The sequence below is a fragment of the Ictalurus punctatus genome, chromosome 27 (assembly GCF_001660625.3).
Source record: "Ictalurus punctatus breed USDA103 chromosome 27, Coco_2.0, whole genome shotgun sequence".
In the NCBI taxonomy this organism is placed as follows: Eukaryota; Metazoa; Chordata; class Actinopteri; order Siluriformes; family Ictaluridae; genus Ictalurus; species Ictalurus punctatus.
Genome location: NC_030442.2, coordinates 1,885,424 through 1,907,788, shown reverse-complemented (window position 1 = coordinate 1,907,788; position 22,365 = coordinate 1,885,424). Strand labels below are relative to the sequence as shown.

The window sequence follows — 22,365 nt, the reverse complement described above, 5'->3', positions numbered from 1 at the left end:
TGCTGGGTCCCAGCCCAAGACATTCTAGAGACTTCCATGCGGCTCATCCAGACAAACCGGGTCACCGGAGGGGAGATAGGCCTCGGATGGATTCAGTTCCCGGAGTGAGCTCTTTGGGGGGGGCTCTGTTACGCCACGGCGAACTCGCGGCTGCAGTTCACAACGTGTAGTGCTGCCCACGGATATGGCGGAAGAGGACTACACTTCCCAGCCATGCCCGCACTCGAGTTCGCCGGAGTTCTGATTATGAACACCTGCACTACATCTAAAGTTATAAAAGGGCCTCATTAATGTCAGCCACTTGCGAAGTAACCACTCAGCAGCCTCGTCTCTGTTTGTTTACCAAGCCTTATTGTTAAATACGTTTACCTGGTTGTCGATATCCGCTTGTCCCTAGACTACGCTTTTGCCTACGCCCCGTATAACCTGATTACCTGAATTATCCTGACTCTGATCTCGTTCCGTGTTCCGTCTGTTTTCCGTCCCACCTTATCTCAATAGCCAGTCCGCGTTTGTCTCCGCCAACGTGTCGCAACAGTAACATCACTAGTAAGCACTTGGACAAAGGTTTCTTAAAGACTGAGTGAAAGTGTTTTAATAACACACGCTGTCCGTTCTTGAACCAGATGTAAGTGGGGTTGTTAGACAGAGTGCAGGAGGTGTTACAGCTCAGCTTTTACTCCAGTCTGATACTGTAACCTTCATATCTGCAAGTATTAAACTAGGTTTGTTATTATTTATCTATTTAATTAAAATGGACTTAAATTAATGTTTAATTGTGTGTTATTACCTATGATGGACAGAGACAGAGTGAAGTTTAAAGTGAATTCTTATACACAGCATGAGAGTGACCCTTGACCTGCACTGACACTACTGTCATACTGTAAGTGAGGCGTTTCCCCTCATCATCAGCAGAGGCAGCACGCTCCTGAATTCTACAGCAATCTCTGACACTTTCGGGCCTCTTCCTGATTTCTGTTATATTAAACTGTCTGAGAGGACACACAAACACACAAATACACACACACACATGCACACACATGCACACACGCAAACACGCACACACACAAGGTGTATTCAACACGCTATACTATATGACTCATGCACTGACCAGCAAGAGCGTAACCACAGCGTAACCACTGCTGCTGCTGTCCTCAGTCATAAATAGCACTCCAGCCAAGAACGTGGGAAAATAACCATAGAAACAGAACTCAACACTGAAACAGTTCATACTTCACACATCTGGGTTTACAGAATTAAGAGAATAAATAAACTCACACAGATAAAGAAGGTGCAGGATGTTATTATATTCTATAATATATGTGATATTTTACTCGTCTTCTTGTGTACTGAAACCCCAGTACAGCCAGAGAGACAGTGTTGTGTTCTTAAACTAAATAATGAAAGTGAATTAAAGTCTCAGCTAAATTAATAAAAGTATGAGAAATGTTATGTGGAGATGAATTTAAAGGGGGAAAGGCCTGGTGGAGAATGTAAAGCTCCACTCAGTGTGTATTTCAGCTCTTTTGTTGATGAGCTGCCCAATGCAGATTAAAAAAATGTCAATTATCATCATGTATAGTGTACAGGAGTGTGTGACTGCTGTGTTTTTTAATTCAATACTAAAATTGATAGTGTGTGTATAACGGGACTGTTTAAGTGAGGTCACGCTCAGAAAAAAAGGAAGGAAACAAACTTCTTTTTCATCTTCAGCTACTTACACACCCACCCCCCATCTCACACACAAACACACACACACACACACACACAGACACACCCCCCGTCATCACACCACTGCACATTTCCACTAAGTTAGAACATTATTAAGAGGAGACCCTAGAGGACGTAAGAAAAAACTCTCTTTATGATTATGTTCACATTAGTAAATTTGTATATTACCGTAAATACGAATTTTAACAGAACATATAAATTAATATACAACGAGCACACCTATGCATATTGATATCGATTGTGTTTATAGTGATCTCCCAGTTAAACAGTTAAATGATTGTGTTTTTCAGGGCTCTAAGTGGAACTATGGACGTTGGATCCAGAAAGCTGCTGCTGCTGATCCTGTTGTTGAATATTACAGGTAGGGTTGCTGTATTTGTTGAGTATTAAGATGAACCTGTCTCTGCTACATGGAATATGTTAGCTGTGGGCTTTTCCTAACAGGCCTAAACTAAACCACTCCAGATACAAAATGAATGGACATGAAAAACTCCTAATGTTGTAACAGATTCCAGGTTATCAAAAGGCCATAAACTGTGCTAAATGAGTATTTACTTCTGTGTGCTAGATCCAGCTTGCTTTATTTTCGAGATATTGTCGCTTGTTTAACAGCTTCATGCTGGTGGCAACATTAAACGCTAATGCTACAGTAGTGATGAATGTGTCGGCTGATCTGAGAACAGTTTTGCAGTTTATTTTTGTAATGTTTCAGGCCAGGATGTGAACTGGGGAAGCTGCTCTTAGAGCAGAACAGTTTAAAGGCTCTTGTTCTCTAGAGTTTTATTAAAGTTGTTCAGTGAATTTAACAAAACTGATTGAAACAGTGGAACATGCAGTAATGTAAATCCACACACAAGTGTTACTCTGAGTGTATGAGCTGATCCAACTTAGTGTCACGTATCGTGACGTAACGGAGATAAGGTAGGATGCAATCACAGTATGACAGTTTTTATTTAAGAGAGAAACAGGCAGACAAATCCAAACAGTAATCCAAAACGTAATCCAGTAACATGCAAAGGTCAGGCAATCGGCAAACAGGCATACACAGGGTTAAGCATGAACCAAGGTCGTGGTCACGAAAAACAGGGTCGATAAACAAAACAAGAAGCATGAACTATGACGAGGGACTGGGAGCGGATAACCCAGCGTGAACTAACTCTAACAAGGAACGTGACTATGACTATTTCTAATATACAAACTAATCTAACAGACTATGACTATGACTATCGCATTAAACACATCTACTCTATTCTAGTCTAATAATCCGCATTGAGTGTTGTGAGGCATGCAGTATATATGATGACATGATTACCCTCGCAACTGCTAACAGCTGAGGGTAATCCGGACACACGTGACATGACAACCAATGACAGGATGGGGAGGAGACATGCCATAAACAATAACAAAAGCACATGTTGAAATGTCACTGCTGTCAACGTTGGAAAAGCAGGTGGTCGCGCATTCGCGCTTAGAGCACGCTGCTTCAAGGGGGAATCATGACAGAACCCCCCCCAAAGGCACCCCTCCTGGAGTGCCCCGAGACATCCAACTTCTTTGGTGGCCCCGACTACCTGGGCAGAATGTCCCAAGCAGATCCAGGCCACCGCACAGTGTTCTTGGCGGAGCAGGGAAACAAAGCACTGTACTCAGCAGAGCAGGGAAGCAGGGTGACATCCTCGGTGGAGCAGGGAAGCAGAGCAACATTCACAGCAGGGCAGACAGGCTGAGCGACGTTCTCGGCGGAGCAGGAAAGCAGAGCGACGTCCTCGGCTGAACAGGGGAACAGAGCGCTGTACTCAGCAGAGCAGGGAAGCAGGGTGATGTCCTCGTCATAGCATGAAAGTGGAGCGACGTCCCCGGCTGAACAGGTAGGCAGAGCGACGACCACAGCCGGGCAGACAGGCTGAGCGACATCCTCGGCGGAGCATGAAAGTGGAGCGGCGTCCTCGTCGGAGCAGGAAAGCGGAGTGACGTCCTCGGTGGAGCAGGGAAATAGAGCGATGTCCTCAGTGGAGCAGGGAGGCTGAACGACGACCTCAGCTGAACAGGGAGGCTGAATGACAACCACAGCTGAACAGGAAGGCTGAGTGACAACCACAGCTGAGCAAGGAGGCTGCAGCTCTGGAGTTGAGATCTCCTCGTAGATCTCAGGCTGGGGCTCTGAGGTCACCAGGTGAACCCTGGGCATGGGCAGAACTTGGGCGGCCGTGTCAGTAGACTCGGCGTGAGCAGAACTTGGCTGTGTGTTTCGGCAGACTCGGGCATAAGCAGAACTTGCCTGTGCGTGTCGGCAGACTCGGGCGTGAGCAGAACTTGGCTGTGCGTGTTAGCAGACTGGGGCTTTGGCAGAACTTGGCTGTGTGTATCAACAGACTTGGGCGTGAGCAGAACTTGGCTGTGCGTGTCAGCAGACTCGGGCGTGAGCTGCACTTGGTCAGCAGGTTTGGACTTGAGCATGACTTGGTTAGCAGACTTGGACATGAGCATGACTTGGTCAACTGGGTCAGCAGGCATGGACGTGAACAGAACTTGGTTAACAGGCTTGGGTGTGCGCAGAGCTTGGTTGTTCATGTTAACATCAACTCGGTGGCTCATCCGCTCATATTGCATGTGGAATGGAAGATCAGCACTGTTCGCCACATTAACTCCCTTCAACAGCTCATCCAAGTTGTAGCTCTGCCCTGGTTCTCCAAACTCCCTCAGAAACAGGTCCGAGAACTGCCTAGTGTCCTCCGGTGCCCGGAGTCTCATGGCTGCTACTCGCTGTGCCCACTTGCGAGCGGGGCCAAAAAATCAGGACATCATGAACTTAATCCATTGTATCTCCCTTGGCTTCGGGTCAAACAGGCTTGAGAAGTAACTCTGGCAGTCAATCATAAAATAGTCCGGATAACCAAAGAAGCCATCATACCGATCGGGAAGGACCATGAAAGTCCATTGCAAAAACTGCATAGAATCCAAGGCGGGGATGATTGGCGTGTACTTCCGGATTCTGTGTTCTCTTCGTTCTCGTGCTGCATCTATTGCAAGGCGGAATATTCTGTCACGTATCATGTCACGGGAGTCATGATACTTAGTTTTAGAGCAAACTGATTCTTTACCACTGATCTGAGACCAGATATACAGAGCCCTCCACTAATATTGGCACCCTTGGTAAATATAAGCAAATAATGCTGTTTCTGTCTTTATTTTCTTAACCTTTTGATCTTTTGTTTAAAAAATTCACAAAAATTATCTGCTGTCATGGATATCAAACACTTGCAAACAAAAACACAGGTTTATATAAAAAAAATAGTTAAATATAGGGGTGCAACAATTATTGGCACAGTTTTAGTCAATACTTTGTGCTGCCTCCCTTTGCCAAGATAACAGCTCCGAGTCTTCTCCTATAAATCCTGATGAGGTTGGAGAATACATGGTGAGGGGTCTGAGACCGTTCCTCCATACAGAGTCTCTCCAGATCCTTCACATTTCGAGGTCCATGCTGGTGGACTCTCCTCTTCAGTTCACCCCACAGGTTTTCTATGGGGTTCAGGTGAGGGGACTGGGATGGTCATGGCAGGACCTTGATTTTGTGGTCAGTAAAAGATTTCTGTATTGATTTTGTTGTATGTTTTGGATCATTGTCCTGCTGGAAGATCCAACTACGGCCAAGTTGAAGCTTTCTGGTAGAAGCAGTCAGGTTTTCATTTACTGTATATATTTGAATGTACTGTACTATATTTGAAAGAGTCCATGATGCCATGTATCCTAAACAAAATGTCCAGGTCCTCTGGCAGAAAAACAGCCCCAAGACATTAAAGAGCCACCTCCATATTTAACTTGGGCATGAGGTACTTTTCCATATGGCACCAAAACCACCTCTGGTGTTTATTACCAAAAAGTTCTATTTTGGTTTCATCTGACCATAGAACCCGATCCCATTTGAAGTTCCAGTAGTGTCTGGCAAGCTGAAGATGTTCGAGTTTGTTTTTGGATGAGGAGTAGAGGCTTTTTTCTTCAAACCCTTCCAAACAGCTTGTGGTGATGTAGGTGACTTCGGATTGTAGTTTTGGAGACTTTCTGACCCCAAGACGCAACTAACTTCTGCAATTCTCCAGCTGTGATCCTTGGATATTTTTTATCCACTCGAACCGTCCTCTTCACAGCGCGTTGAGACAATATAGACATACGTCCAATTCCAGGTTGATTCATAACATTTCCAGTTGACTGGAACTTCTTAATTATTGCCCTGATGGTGGAAATGGGCGTTTTCACTGCTTGTGCTATTTTCTTATAGACACTTCCCATTATAAGAAGCTCAACAACCTTTTGCCACACATCACAGCAATATTCCTTGATCTAACCCATTGTTATGAATGACTAAAGGAATTTGGCCTACTGTATGTGTTACCTCACATTTATACTCCTGTGAAACAGGAAGTCATGGTTAAACAATTTCCTGTTCCTAGTCACCCAGGTGTATTAAAGAAATGTGAAATATCAATGGAAATACATGTCAAATATGTTTCTCATATGAATTCATAGGGGTGCCAATAATTGGTGCACACCTATATTTAAGTACAGATATTTTTTGATAAACCCATGTTGTGTTTATAATTGTTTTATATCCATGGGAGCAGAGTATTTTTGTGAAATCTTTGAATTTATCAAAAGGTTAAACAATAAAGACAATTTTAAACAGCCTTCTTTTCTCATATTTACCAAGGGTGCCAATATTAGTGGAGGGTACTGCACATTTATGCATTTTACATGTATGGCCTTTGGCAGACACTTTTATCCAGAGCGACTTACATTTATTTCATTTATACAACTGAGTAGTTAAGGGTTAACGACCTTGCTTAAGGGCCCAGTAGTGGCAGGTCGGCAGTGATAGGATTTGAAGGCACCTCCAGGTTGGGGGTTCGATTCACACCTCCGCCCTGCGTGTGCAGAGTCTGCACGCTCTCTCCGTGCTTTGGTAGTTTTCTCTGGGTATTCGGGCTCCAGGCTCCCTGCTACCCTGTGTAGGATAAACAGTACAGAAAATTGATGTATGGATGGATGTTAAGATTTATGTCTTGAGACAGACATCGAGACAAAGGAACATGAGGGTATAAATAGATGAACTGATCAAGGGCGGAAATAAGAACAGGTGTACACAAATTAAAGACATTCTTTACTAAAGAATCAAGCAGAATGAGCCACACTGGGAAATGCACTGTGCGCTGAGGGGAATCATGACAGAACCCTCCTTAATGCATGGCTGAGGAGTGACAAATGTAAAACAAGATGTACAGGACCTCGTTGAAAGTCCACCATGAGGCAGGCATTGCCTGGGAAGAGCAACTTCCTGTACTAAGGTGGAGCAAAGAGCAAACATCTCCTTGCTCGTGTCAGGAGATGCACAACCTCAGAGAAGCCAGGAGGTGGAGCGACGTCCTCAGACAAGCCAAGAAGTGCTGCCAAGACAACATCTTTGCTAAAGCCAAGAGGTGAAGTGACATACACTGAGAAGCCTGAAGGAGGAGTCACCTCCTCAACAACAAGTGGAACACTGTCCTTCACAAAACTTGGAGGTCCGGGTCATCGGCCTTGGGCAGAACCGGACATGTTTTTTACGCTGGCTGCAGGACACTGCTGACAAACACTAATAATTAGAATGAAGGATTCTGAGTAGACTATAGTATGAATAGCTTATGTTGTTCAATATTGCTTTTATTTATAATTCACTGTTAGCTCATAAACACAAAGACTTTATTAACACTTTTATGTGCATGAACATCAATAGCATTGATCACTGTATTTTTTTGTCCAGGTGTTTTAACTGTACTTGACATTTAAATACTTAATCAGGACTTTTAGCAATATTGAGAAATCAGTGTTGTAATGTGTAGTGGTAAAATTCTTCATTTAATCTTAAACAACAGCATCACAGAGACAGTGTAACAGACTGAACTCCACAATGATCAGAAAGCAGGCAGGACAAATCCAGAGAACAGTCAGAACTAGGCAGGAGTCAGAAACATGGCAAGGCATCCACAATATAACAGCTCAGACCTTAGACAACAGGAGATCTCAGTAATGACAATGAGTATGAAAGTGTTTTATATAATCTGTGAAGAGGAAATGGCAGTGACAAGTGAAGAAGTGTCCTAGAATTCAGGAGAGGGAGCCCTCTGGTGGTAGTGTGGGGTTTGATGCTGAGCTCTGTATGAGTGTGTGTGTGTGTGTGTGTGTGTGTGTGTGTGTGTGTGTGTGTGTGTGTGTGTGTGTGTGTGTGTGTAGCCTCTTCCCCTTTCTCCCCCAAAAGCATGATTATTTGTTATAAAGTTGTTTATTTTCCTATAACAGCACATGCCAGTGTTTTATTCCTGTGTGTCACTCCCTCACGAGCCTCTATTTCTTTTCTTTCTCTTTAGTTAATAACGTAATAAGACAAAACCTCCGCTTGTTATATTACTGAGAAACTACAATGCTGTGTCTGAAAACATCATCTTCAAAGTTCCAGCTTTACCTCTGACTATTACAAAGTGTGCACACTGATGACTTCTTCCAAAAATGATCAATAAATGTCCTGATCAACAGTTTCACTCATTTTATAATGTGTTAATGTGGAGCGCCTGTGAGAGTTTTTATTAAAGAAACAATCACATATTAGAAGGAGTGCATTAATATAAACCTGATTTAGCTTACAGCTGGAGCTACTGTCAGAGCTGCTGTTAGAGAAAATGAACCAGATTCAAGGATCCAGCTGTGCTTGTGGTAAAAGTCTGATTAAAAGTCTGATCACAATAAGAAGCTTCTCTATTTCTTAAAGGAAACTGTGATCATTACAAATATGAAGCTGTTTTATTGTCTTTTAATATCTGATGTTAACAATTCAGTTTCAGTATCAGGTATCAAGGACGTGAAGGTGTCATGCCATCCTGAGAAGATCTGTGCTCTGAGGGAGTCATCTGTGACCCTGACGTGCTCTTACTCAAATATCACCATCATCACTGGCTTCTGGTTCAGCCTAAAGGACAAAGCTAAATGGAGGAAGGAGGAACATCCAGAGGATTTAGCTTTAGACTCAGACTACGCAGGACGTGTGAGCTACACAGAGATGACAAACTTCCGCTCGACTCTTACAATAACAGACCTGAGAGAGAGAGACTCAGGGGAATATCGCCTCGTGTTCATTACGGATAAAGGAGAGAAATATCTGAGCTCAGCTGGAGTTACTCTAACAGTTACAGGTAACAGAGCAGCTAGTCTGTAATAACCTGTGCTGTTATACACGTCTGTGCTCAAACATTCACCTTTATCTTCATTTAGACCTGCAGGTGACCCACGACTCCACACAACAAACTCTCACCTGCCGCACTTCCTGTCCTCTGACCTCTTCTGTTCAGTATAACTGGCACGAAAATGGAAAAATCTCTGAGATATACAAAGACAACATGGAAACATTCCCTTTAAGTAAAGCTGAAGAAGGCAGTTACTCCTGCTCTGTTGAAGGCTATGGTACTATTCTCTCTCTTCCAGTGTGTGAGTATTCATTTGGCTTCATCATGTAATGGAGGGTCTCTTGATTTCAGTGTTGGGAAAGAAGTTAATGCAAGCTCAAAAACTCACTAGAAGTCACCAGATGATGTCATAGAAAAATTCACATATTCACTGATTCGTCAAGATCATTTCAATATCAAAACATCTTACAGGAAGAAGGAAGATTTTCTGATGAATAGAATAGTTTTATCTGAATAGAAAATAATAGATTATAACTTTTATTGAATCTTTCTTCATGGCATCACAAACTAACTACAGTACATATTTACAGAATTCTATCATTTCTATCTATCACTACACATTCAGGTTTTATACACTGGTGGTGAGTCGAGTGAACCTGCTCTCTCAACTCTCAGAAATTCTCTGTTTTTCTTTATTATAAGTGATCTAAAATAATCAGTCAAATCTAGTCTCTCTTCAGGACTGAAACACTGATGTTACCAAAATAGTTTTAAATCAACTTCAAATAAAACCTTCCAATGACCTGTTACCATTTCAGGTGTTGGCAGGAGCTGTTATAGTGTGACCTACAGAGACAAAAGAGTCTGTGCTCTGGAAGGGTCTTCAGTGGAGTTTGCTGGAAATTACTCACATCCCAGTGATCTGAGTGTTAGAGAAGTATTCTGGCATTATATTCAGAGTGGTAAAGACTCCAAGAACCTGAAGCAGGAAACACAGTTTACTAATCGAGTTGAATATGTGAAACAAGACAAAAGCAGCACTTTGAAAATGAAAAACCTGTCAAAGAAAGACTCTGGAGAATATCAACTTAGATTCCTTAATAATGATGGTGAAGGATTCATTGGTAAACCTGGAGTGATTCTGAGTGTTACAGGTAATGTCCTACACTGAACTGTCTCTAGTTCTGGTCTCTCTGTATCGATGTAAATCTGTTAAATCACTTTCCTTTATTTTTTGCACATTCAGATCTGCAGGTAAGAGCGAGTCGCTCTGCAGTGACATCAGAAGGACAGACTACAGTAACGCTGAGCTGCATCACCTCCTGCACTCTGTCTAACAACCCCACTTACATATGGTACAAGAACGGACAGCCTGTTACTGACAAACTCACCAAACACATCAAGCTCTACCTGAACTCCAGTGAAGATGCAGGAAACTACTCCTGTGCCGTGAGAGGACGTGGGGATCTCCGCTCTCCTGAACTAACTGTGACATGTGAGCCACAAAACTCAGGTAGGTCGGGTTCAGTCTCAGCACTGCCTGAGAGCAGCTATCAGTCCTCAACTGCTCAGCTTTATGCTTGGATTGGATTTTGAACACCACATGCCTTTTTGTGCTCCTCTACTCACATTAGCACAATATGTTAATAACAGCGGTGCAGAAATGTGATCAAACTGGCCTGCATTCAATCCAAATAGCAAAACAGCGTCATCAACTGGCAAATTATGCTTAGCATAAAGTAGAGCCTCAACATGCTCATGATTTATTTCTCAGAGAATTCCACAGTGTTAAAGGTCATCATGGTGGGCCTGGCTGTCTTCCTGGCAGTAACACTCCTCTCAGGAGCTCTGTGGATGTGGTATGTAAAATGTACTGAATATGTTTTTAACATAATTTACACATAAATAATCATTTGAACTAGCATGAACATGTATTTGATGTTTCTCAGGAAGAGGAAGTCGAGCTCAGCTAATGGCCACAGCAGCACTGGCGAGAGTGGAAAGGTGAGTGTTTCCTGTTATCATTTCAGGTGTTGGAAGCTGCTGTTGGAGTGTGACCTACAGAGACAAACGTGTCTGTGCTTTGGAAGGGTTTTTTGGAAGGAAGTTACTCACATCCCAGTGTATCTGATCTTCATTTCTCTCAGAGTGTTCCAAAGCCTGGAGATGACACATACACAGCACTGAACCCCATGAATACGTCCCCAGACTATGACACTCTGCAAGTACGTATATAGTCTTTGTGTGTGTGTGTGTGTGTGTGTGTGTGTGTGTGTGTGTGTGTGTGTGTGTGTGTTTAGTTGTCTAAACACTTATTTCCCCCCTAGAATGTTCATGACTCTGCCAGTGACACTTACACCACTCTGAACCCTGCAACCATGTCCTCTGATTATGATACGCTGAGGGTAAGTCTGTAGTGTGTGTGTGTGTGTGTGTGTGTGTGTGTGTGTGTGTGTGTGTGTGTGTGTGTGTGAGAGAGAGAGAGAGAGTGAGGGAGAGAGGCATCCAGGACTTAGGAGAAGTTTGATGTTCCATATGCAGAAGATTAATGACGTCCACACACAAAGTCAACAATCCAAAAATCAGAAACGCCAGGCGAGAAACATCACACACAATCAGCGCCAATCCAAACCGGAGGAAGTCAAAATCCTGTACATGACGAGACCAACAATAGGTCAAAGCCTCAGAACTGACATACAGTGAATGAGGCCAGACTTTACATCGTGCCTCATTATGAACCTCTGACGAATGTTGCGTGTAAATATTTACATAAGTCAAATCCAAGTAAACATTTATTTCATATTCACAAATAAATAAAGCTATTTTTTGCACTCGTGTGTATTTTGACGAAGGCGAACCACCTGTAGCACGCAAAGCACTTTCCCGACACAGCTCATTTACATATAGTAACGCCCACAAACCTCCATAAAAGGTAAAGCACACAGAGATCTGCAAGTGCAAAATGACAATAAAACAGCTAAGGGTTTATATCTCTACACACACAGAGCAGCGTCCTCCTTCTATACAGCAACATTACTTTCATCTTAACTCAGGGTCTGGTCTGATTTGTCTTCAGTTATGGATTTGTGTTGGCTTGCTTTCTTTAATTCTTTTTTTCTTTAAATAATTAATATGTTCATAAATATGAATCAACTGGTTTCCACGAAATGTTCTTTAAATTAGTGTGTAATTAAAACACAGGGTTTTAGCTGATCTGGAAATCTTACTCTCTGACCTAATCGCTCTGGATAAGGGCTTCTGATAAATAATTCAAATTTATATATTATATATTTATATACATAATCCGTATATAAAAGTGTAATAATCCATGACAGTTATATGGTTTGAAGTCGATTGAGCATGACATTAGTTTGTTATTTTTTGTGAGTAAATTGTGATGTCATAGTGTATAATGTGATGATGTGTGTGTGTTGATGATTTTTTTCAGGGTGTGGCTCCTCGACTCAGTGAGGAGAAGTACTCCAGAACTGCAGAATGAGAACGGACAGTTGAGTTTGGTTAGTGACTTTACATTCAGCATCATGAACAGCACAGGAAGGTGCTCATGGTGAGAGTTTTAGGATTAGAGTTGAGGATTAGAGTTGAACGGCATTAAGACGTCACAGCAAACTAAAGTCTGTCTTAAGTAAGTGTCATTTGTTTATGTTTTTCAAGCAGCTCCTTTAGATTCTCAGGTGTCTTTCTGTACATTATAGATATGTTCCGCACTTATATAGCGCTTTTTATAATCTTAGCAGTTCTCCACTGTTTGTCATTCACCCATTCACACACACACACCAGAGCTGCCACGCAAGGCGCTAGCCAGCCATCCGGTGCAACTTGGAGTTCAGTGTCTCGCCCAAGGACACTTCGTCATGTGGAGTCATGTGGGCCAGGAATCGAACCTCCAACTCTTGACTGACCTCTGTTAATCTCTGTTCATGCTAACATCGGATTTAATCACTTAAATATTAATCAATCAGTCAGTTCTGATCTGATCCTTAAATTTCTTGTAACTTTCTTTTTTATTCATTTAGCGAAACATTTCTACAACTTTCTTTTCTGTCATCTGATCCAGTATTTGTCATTTTCATGTGTTGTAAACTGCAGTGAAAAGCTGGATAATGATGATGATCATTAATAATGATGTAAGGAACAAAAGCTTCCATCGAGATGAATTCTGCTATGTCTGATCCGTTACTGTCCAATGTTTCAAATGTTTTTATGTACAAAATTACAAAATTAACATTGTCCTTATGAGCTTTTACATGGCTGAACGCTGCACACCGATTCAAAACCATAATAAACTTTTACACAACTTAAACACGCAGTAGAAAACGTTTTACATGATGTATAGAGCAGGTAGATCAGGGTCATCTGTTAATCAATCACGAAGGTCTTCAACAGTAAAACCAGTAAAACATCTGTTCATATTTTATTTCTAAAATGAAGTTTAGTATTGACCTGGATAAATAAGTACTGCATGACTGTTTGAGTGAAAATAGGATTAACGTACTGTACGTTATGTACAATCATTGTTGTTTACCACCAAATAATGAACAATAAACACTGAATGGCCATTTGATTGAAACTAAAGCGTGGTGTCGGTCTTTTGCACAGTGCTGTACATGCGTAAAGCGTTCACAGGGCAGCACAAATGCAGTCTTCTGGGCTCTGAATCTGACAGAAGAGGACAGAAGGACAGCTGCTCAAACACCAGTGAACCGTAGTTCATGTTCCAAACCTTACACAGGCCACATTAGGGCACAATTTTACATTACTTACATTATATGGCACAGACTTGGCATGGGGATCACCCACAATGCTTTGCTGATGGTTGATGGTTTTGATTTTGCTGCAAAGAGAAGCGCTGTTCTGGAACTGATGTCCACTGACTCTAGGGGTCAAACAGGGAACCACATAGTGCCAGGGCTAAATCCAGTGAGGAGGCCATCGCTTAGGAGTAAGCCTCGGATGATACACACACTTCATTATGCATGAGGATGAGCCCTTCATTTTATTATTATTATTATTGTTGTTGTTGTTTAAGATTAATCTCTGTGTGATTTTGTAGCATTTTGATTAAAATCCTACAAAAATATCCACACACTAATATTTTAAGTCTCTATTCTTTTTGAATTCCAATAAATCTGGAGTATGAGGGATTTTTAGTTATTTATTTTAATTTACTAAGTGACTTAGGACTGCACCTAGCTGTTTACCTTCACAACAAGGCTCTGCCACTGTGCTGGCCGGGTTAATAAATTGAAGAATGTGGAACACATGTTGGCGATCTTCACCCTGATGTGACGTCCATGCTCTTGGAGAAACTCAGCTCTGTGGGACGGGTTCACTCTCTCCGCCTCTGCCAGAACAAGAGAACAAGAAGCAAAGATTGCTCCTCCCGTGACTGCCGCTGTGGTGCTGAGAGACAGCTCCGTTTCAGCACCACCAATGTTTTGGACAGCCGGAGAGCGCGTGGCTGACTAAATTCTCTCGCAGGCTTTCAATGGAGAAGAACACCCAGTCTTCTATATCAGCAGGAAGCTGTCCTTGGCGGAGAGGAAATATGCTGCCATGGAGAGAGAGGCCCTGGCACTAAAGCGGGCCATCGGGGAGCTGCGCTACTACCTGGCAGGTCGACCCTTCACTCTGGTGACGGACCACGCACCACTGCAGTGGATGGCCAAGGCCAAGGACACCAATGCCAGGGTAACACGATGGTTCCTTACGCTGCAGGACTTCTCTTTCCAGGTTTAACACCGGGCAGGAGCCCGACGTAGGACTGCAGATAGCCTCTAATGACACGACGCTCTGTGGGCCAACACACATCGGCAGTGGGCTCGGAACTGAGCGGGGGTACTGTGACGACAGGCCGACAGCCGGCGCACAAAAGAGAAAGAACTCTCCTCCCGCGACTGTGCTAGGGTGCTGAAATGACAGCTCTGCTTTAGCACCACCAATGTTTTAGACAGCCGGAGAGTGCGTAGCCATGAGGCGGGGCCACGGACACACACACAGCTGGCGGCTAATTATCAGCGGGGCCGTCTAGCAGCCGGCGGGAGTGAATAAAAGGGCCCACCTCCTCTAGAAAAGAGAGAGAGGGTTCTCGAAACACAACTAGAGTTATGTTTGGACCGGTACAGCTCCCAGTCCATTGGCAGAAACATCCACTTGAACTATTAATCTCTGGGAGAAATCAGGACTTTGAAGCACTGGACTGTTACATAAGCTGTCCTTCAGCTGTTGAAATGCCCACTCAGCTTCCTCTGTCCAGGGCACTGGGTTTCGTACCAACTTTGTGGTGAGGTTGGTCAGGGGTACCACGACACTAGAGAACTCGGGTAATCAGCTCACCGATTTCCTCCTTGGTGCACTGTTGTGGCCTTATCCAAAGAGCATACAGTCCCTTCAACCGATGATAAGTGGAAGTTTGTCCCGGTCCCGGTCTGACGGAAGCACTGTCGGTAGGTCTCTGCTGGAATGTCAAAAACCTCCCATTTCATTACACCTAGCACCAGCAATTCATAATTCATCCTAAAATTCACTCGTAACCACTGAAGGAATGCATGCCTCAAAATTTTTTAAGAGGGATTAAAAAAATAATGCTCACATACCAGACAAAGGGTTTAACATTACTTGACTCTCTCATCAGGCTTGGGGTCCAGCACTTGAAGAACATATAGTTCACTTTGCAGGATTAAAGCACAGGGGAGGGCTGGATGCCATTATATTCAACTTAGTGCAGTCCAGGGAAAAGAGAGGGGATATTACACTAAATCAGACAACAGCATAGAGACAGAGGGGGTGTGGTTCAGTGGATTTTGTGCTCTGCAGTGTGATAGCTCCTAGTGGTTCGAGGACAGTGTGACAATCTGTGGGTTTTATTCCCCTAGTTGAAAAGCCAGAACCTGTCATCCTTGCACGTTATCTTGTACCTCGCACACCGAGTCGCTGTGCCCTTAGACAGACCTGTGTATCCATGTTTGTAAAAAAAATAAACAAATAAATAAATAAATAATGTACAGGTCAGGTGATGTTAAACACGGCAGAAACAGGAATCAAAGTTATGAAACAAATTTGGTCACAACTGGAAGAACTAATGGGAGTTCAAAAGGCTTCATAACGTCACTAGTAAGCACTTGGAGCAAGGTTTCTTAAAGACTGAGTGAAAGTGTTTTAATAACACTCTGTTCCTGAACCAGATGTAAGTGGGGTTGTTAGACAGAGTGCAGGAGGTGATACAGCTCAGCTCTGATACTGTAACCTTCATATATGCAAGTATTAAACAAGGTTTGTTATTATTATTTTTTATCTATTTAATTAAAATGGACTTAAATTAATGTTTAATTATGTGTTATTACCTATGATGGACAGAGACAGAGTGAAGTTTAAAGTGAATTCTTATACACAGCATGAGAGTGGCCCTTGACCTGCACTGACACTACTGTCACACTGTAAGTGAGGCGTTTCCCCTCATCACCAGCAGAGGCAGCACGCTCCTGAACTCTACAGCAACCTCTGACACTTTCGGGGCACTTCCTGATTTTCTGCTATATTAAACTCGCTGAGAGGACACACAAACACACAAATAGACACACACACACACACACACACGCACACACACACACACACATACACACACGCACACACAAACATGCACACACGCACACAAACATGCACACTGACACACAAACACACAAACAAGATGTATTAAACACGCTATACTGTATGACTCATGCACTGACCAGCAAGAGCGTAACCACAGCGTAACCACTGCTGCTGCTGTCCTCAGTCACAAATAGCACTCCAGTCAAGAATGTGTGAAAATAACCATAGAAACAGAACTCAACTCTGAAACAGTTCATACTTCACACATCTGGGTTTACAGAATTAAGAGAATAAATAAACTCACACAGATAAAGAAGGTGCAGGATGTTATTATATTCTATAATATATCTGATATTTTACTCGTTTTCTTGTGTACAGAATCCCCAGTACAGCCAGAGAGACAGTGTTGTGTTCTTAAACTAAATAATGAAAGTGAATTAAAGTCTCAGCTAAATTAATAAAAGTATGAGAAATGTTATGTGGAGATGAATTTAAAGGGGGAAAGGCCTGGTGGAGAATGTAAAGCTCCACTCAGTGTGTATTTCAGCTCTTTTGTTGATGAGCTGCCCAATGCAGATGAAAAAAATGTCAATTATTATCATGTATAGTGTACAGGAGTGTGTGACTGCTGTGTTTTTTAATTCAATACTAAAATTGATAGTGTGTGTATAACGAGACTGTTTAAGTGAAGGTCACGCTCAGACAAAAAGGAAGGAAACAAACTTCTTTTTCATCTTCAGCTACTAACCCACCCACCCCCCATCACACACACACACACACACACACACACACACACACACACACACACACACACACGCCCCGCGATCACACCACGGCACATTTCCACCAAGTTAGAACATTATTAAGAGGAGACCCGAGAGGACGTAAGAAAAAACTCTCTTTATGATTATGTTCACATTAGTAAATTTGTATATTACCGTAAATACGAATTTTAACAGAACATATATATTAATATACAACGAGCACACCTATGCATATTGATATCGATTGTGTTTATAGTGATCTCCCAGTTAAACAGTTAAAGGATTGTGTTTTTCAGGGCTCTAAGTGGAACTATGGACGTTGGATCCAGAAAGCTGCTGCTGCTGATCCTGTTGTTGAATATTACAGGTAGGGTTGCTGTATTTGTTGAGTATTAAGATGAACCTGTCTCTGCTACATGGAATATGTTAGCTGTGGGCTTTTCCTAACAGGCCTAAACTAAACCACTCCACATACAAAATGAATGGACATGAAAAACTCCTAATGTTGTAACAGATTCCAGGTTATCAAAAGGCCATAAACTGTGCTAAATGAGTATTTACTTCTGTGTGCTAGATCCAGCTTGCTTTATTTTCGAGATATTGTCGCTTGTTTAACAGCTTCATGCTGGTGGCAACATTAAACGCTAATGCTACAGTAGTGATGAATGTGTCGGCTGATCTGAGAACAGTTTTGCAGTTTATTTTGTAATGTTTCAGGCCAGGATGTGAACTGGGGAAGCTGCTCTTAGAGCAGAACAGTTTAAAGGCTCTTGTTCTCTCGAGTTTTATTAAAGTTGTTCAGTGAATTTAACAAAACTGATTGAAACAGTGGAACATGCAGTAATGTAAATCCACACACAAGTGTTACTCTGAGTGTATGAGCTGATCCAACTTAGTTTTAGAGCAAACTGATTCTTTACCACTGATCTGAGACCAGATATAAAGCGCTCTCCACTAATATTGGCACCCTTGGTAAATATAAGCAAAGAATGCTGTTTTTTTCTTTATTTTCTTAACCTTTTGATCTTTTGTTTAAAAAATTCACAAAAATTATCTGCTGTCATGGATATCAAACACTTGCAAACAAAAACACAGGTTTATATTTAAAAAAATAGTTAAATATAGTTGTGCAACAATTATTGCCACCCTTTTAGACGATACTTTGTGCTAGCTCCCTTTCCCAAGATAACAGCTCTGAGTCTTCTCCTATAACGCCTGATGAGGTTGGAGAATACATGGTGAGGGATCTGAGACTGTTCCTCCATACAGAATCTCTCCATATCCTTCACATTTCGAGGTCCATGCTGGTGGACTCTCCTCTTCAGTTCACCCCACAGGTTTTCTATGGGGTTCAGGTCAGGAGACTGGGATGGTCACGGCAGGACCTTAATTTTGTGGTCAGTAAAAGATTTCTGTGTTGATTTTGTTGTATGTTTTGGATCATTGTCCTGCTGGAAGATCCAACCACGGCCAAGTTGAAGCTTTCTGGTGGAAGCAGTCAGGTTTTCATTTACTGTCTGATGATATTTGATAGAGTCCATGATGCCATGTATCCTAAACAAAATGTCCCAAGACATTAAAGAGCATGCACGCATGTGCTCCCCATCCCCGGAGTTCTAGTCTCCCACACCTGTCACTAATCACACACACACTCTCTCCACTAGTATTTAGAGAGTCATTCGCCAAATGTTCATTGTGAAGGATACGTTCAGTAGACTTGTTCTCTGCATTTCCAAGCCTTTCACATTCGTTTGCTATCTTTGTTATCTCGACCTCTTTTCCCGTTTACGACAACGCTTTCTGCCTGTCCCCTTGTGCTTTGTTTGTCCAATCGCCTGACCCTTGCTTGTTTTACGACTACGTCTTTGGAACTACCCTTTACTACGCACCCGCTTCTGCTTCTGGGCCAACTCCGGTTCGTGACAGTGTTTACAATTGTTTGATATCCATGAGAGCAGAGTATTTTTTGTGAAATCTTTGAATTTATCAAAAGGTTAAACAATGAAGACAATTTTAAACAGCCTTCTTTTCTCATATTTACCAAGGGTGCCAATATTAGTGGAGGGTACTGCACATTTATACATTTTACATGTATGGCCTTTGGGAGACGCTTTTATCCAGAGCGACACATATATTTCATTTATACAACTGAGTAGTTAAGGGTTAACGACCTTGCTTAAGGGCCCAGTAGTGGCAGGTCGGCAGTGATAGGATTTGAAGGCACCTCCAGGTTGGGGGTTCAGAGTCTGCACGCTCTCTCCGTGCTTTGGTGGTTTCCTCTGGCTATTCGGCTCCAGGCTCCCTGCTACCCTGTGTAGGATAAACAGTACAGAAAATTGATGTATGGATGGATGTTAAGATTTATGTCTTGAGACAGACATCGAGACAAAGGAACATGAGGGTATAAATAGATGAACTAATCAAGGGTGGAAATAAGAACAGGTGTACACAAATTAAAGACATTCTTTACTAAAGAATCAAGCAGAACGAGCCACACTGGGAAATGCACTGTGCGCTGAGGGGAATCATGACAGAACCCTCCTTAATGCATGGCTGAGGAGTGACAAATGTAAAACAAGATGTACAGGACCTCGTCGAAAGTCCACCATGAGGCAGGCATTGCCTGGGAAGAGCAACTTCCTGTACTAAGGTGGAGCAAAGAGCAAACATCTCCTTGCTCGTGTCAGGAGATGCACAACCTCAGAGAAGCCAGGAGGTGGAGCGACGTCCTCAGAGAAGCCAAGAAGTGCCGCCAAGACAACATCTTTGCTAAAGCCACGAGGTGAAGTGACATACACTGAGAAGCCTGAAGGAGGAGTCACCTCCTCAACAACAAGTGGAACACTGTCCTTCACAAAACTTGGAGGTCCGTGTCATCGGCCTTGGGCAGAACTGGACATGTGTTGTACGCTGGCCGCAGGACACTGCGGACGCACACTAATAATAAGAATGAAGGATTCTGAGTAGACTATAGTATGAATAGCTTATGTTGTTCAATATTGCTTTTATTTATAATTCACTGTTAGCTCATAAACACAAAGACTTTATTAACACTTTTATGTGCATGAACATCAATAGCATTGATCACTGTTTTTTTTTTTTTTGTCCAGGTGTTTTAACTGTACTTGACATTTAAATACTTAATCAGGACTTTTAGCAATATTGAGAAATCAGTGTTGTAATGTGTAGAGTTAAAATTCTTCATTTAATCTTAAACAACAGCATCACAGAGACAGTGTAACAGGCTGAACTCCACAATGATCAGAAAGCAGGCAGGACAAATACAGAGAACAGTCAGAACTACGCAGGAGTCAGAAACATGGCAAGGCATCCACAAAATAACAGCTCAGACCTTAGACAACAGGAGATCTCAGTAATGACAATGAGTATGAAAGTGTTTTATATAATCTGTGAAGAGGAAATGGCAATGACAAGTGAAGAAGTGTCCTAGAATTCAGGAGAGGGAGTGGTGTGGGTTTTGATCCTGATCTCTGTATATATGTGTGTGTGTGTGTGTGTGTGTGTGTGTGTGTGTGTGTGTGTGTAGCCTCTTTCCTTTTCTCCCCCAAAAGCATGATTATTTGTTATAAAGTTGTTTATTTTCCTATAACAGCTCATGCCAGTGTTTTATTCCTGTGTGTCACTCCCTCACGAGCCTCTATTTCTTTTCTTTCTCTTTAGTTAATAACGTAATAAGACAAAACCTCCGCTTGTTATATTACTGAGAAACTACAATGCTGTGTCTGAAAACATCATCCTCAAAGTTCCAGCTTTACCTCTGACTATTACAAAGTGTGCACACTGATGACTTCTTCCAAAAATGATCAATAAATGTCCTGATCAACAGTTTCGCTCATTTTATAATGTGTTAATGTGGAGCGCCTGTGAGAGTTTTTATTAAAGAAACAATCACATATTAGAAGGAGTGCATTAATATAAACCTGATTTAGCTTACAGCTGGAGCTACTGTCAGAGCTGCTGTTAGAGAAAATGAACCAGATTCAAGGATCCAGCTGTGCTTGTGGTAAAAGTCTGATTAAAAGTCTGATCACAATAAGAAGCTTCTCTATTTCTTAAAGGAAGCTGTGATCATTACAAATATGAAGCTGTTTTATTGTCTTTTAATATCTGATGTTAACAATTCAGTTTCAGTATCAGGTATCCAGGACGTGAAGGTGTCATGCCATCCTGAGAAGATCTGTGCTCTGAGGGAGTCATCTGTGACCCTGACGTGCTCTTACTCAAATATCATCATCATCACTGGCTTCTGGTTCAGCCTAAAGGACAAAGCTAAATGGAGGAAGGAGGAACATCCAGAGGATTTATCTTTAGACTCAGACTACGCAGGACGTGTGAGCTACACAGAGATGACAAACTTCCGCTCAACTCTTACAATAACAGACCTGAGAGAGAGAGACTCAGGGGAATATCGCCTCGTGTTCATTACGGATAAAGGAGAGAAATATCTGAGCTCAGCTGGAGTTACTCTAACAGTTACAGGTAACAGAGCAGCTAGTCTGTAATAACCTGTGCTGTTATACACGTCTGTGTTCAAACATTCACCTTTATCTTCATTTAGACCTGCAGGTGACCCACGACTCCCTACAACAAACTCTCACCTGCCGCACTTCCTGTCTTCTGACCTCTCCTGTTCAGTATAACTGGCACAAGAATGGAAAAATCTTTGAGAATTACAGAATCAACATGAAAACATTCTCTTTAACTAAAGCTGAAGAAGGCAGTTACTCCTGCTCTGTTGAAGGCTATAGTACTATTCTCTCTCTTCCACTGTGTGAGTATTCATTTGGCTTCATGATGTAATGGAGGGTCTCTTGATTTCAGTGTTGGGAAAGAAGTTAATGCAAGCTCAAAAACTCACTAGAAGTCACCAGATGATGTCATAGAACAATTCACATATTCACTGATTCGTCAAGATCATTTCAATATCAAAACATCTTACAGGAAGAAGGAAGATTTTCTGATGAATAGAGTAGTTTTACCTGAATAGAAAATAATAGATTATAACTTTTATTGATTCTTTCTTCATG

The 22,365-nt window shown here is 42.2% G+C and overlaps 2 protein-coding genes across 2 annotated transcripts; both read left to right on the top strand.

The window, feature by feature from the left end:
- The first annotated feature begins 2,015 nt into the window (after window positions 1-2,015).
- On the top strand, window positions 2,016-13,945 carry LOC128629264 (sialoadhesin). Its single transcript, XM_053676514.1, has 10 exons — window positions 2,016-2,092; window positions 8,598-8,951; window positions 9,031-9,243; window positions 9,761-10,096; window positions 10,189-10,455; window positions 10,717-10,801; window positions 10,892-10,946; window positions 11,090-11,167; window positions 11,270-11,347; window positions 12,391-13,945. Exons 1-10 carry the CDS (start codon window positions 2,038-2,040, stop codon window positions 12,439-12,441), a joined length of 1,572 nt encoding a protein of 523 aa, XP_053532489.1. The 5' UTR covers window positions 2,016-2,037; the 3' UTR covers window positions 12,442-13,945.
- Window positions 13,946-17,604: 3,659 nt separating this feature from the next.
- Window positions 17,605-22,357, top strand: LOC128629263 (uncharacterized). The gene is made up of 3 exons (XM_053676513.1): window positions 17,605-17,684; window positions 21,464-21,817; window positions 21,897-22,357. The coding sequence occupies exons 1-3, from the start codon at window positions 17,630-17,632 to the stop codon at window positions 22,136-22,138; spliced, it is 651 nt and encodes a 216-aa protein (XP_053532488.1). The 5' UTR covers window positions 17,605-17,629; the 3' UTR covers window positions 22,139-22,357.
- The last annotated feature ends 8 nt before the right edge of the window (window positions 22,358-22,365 follow it).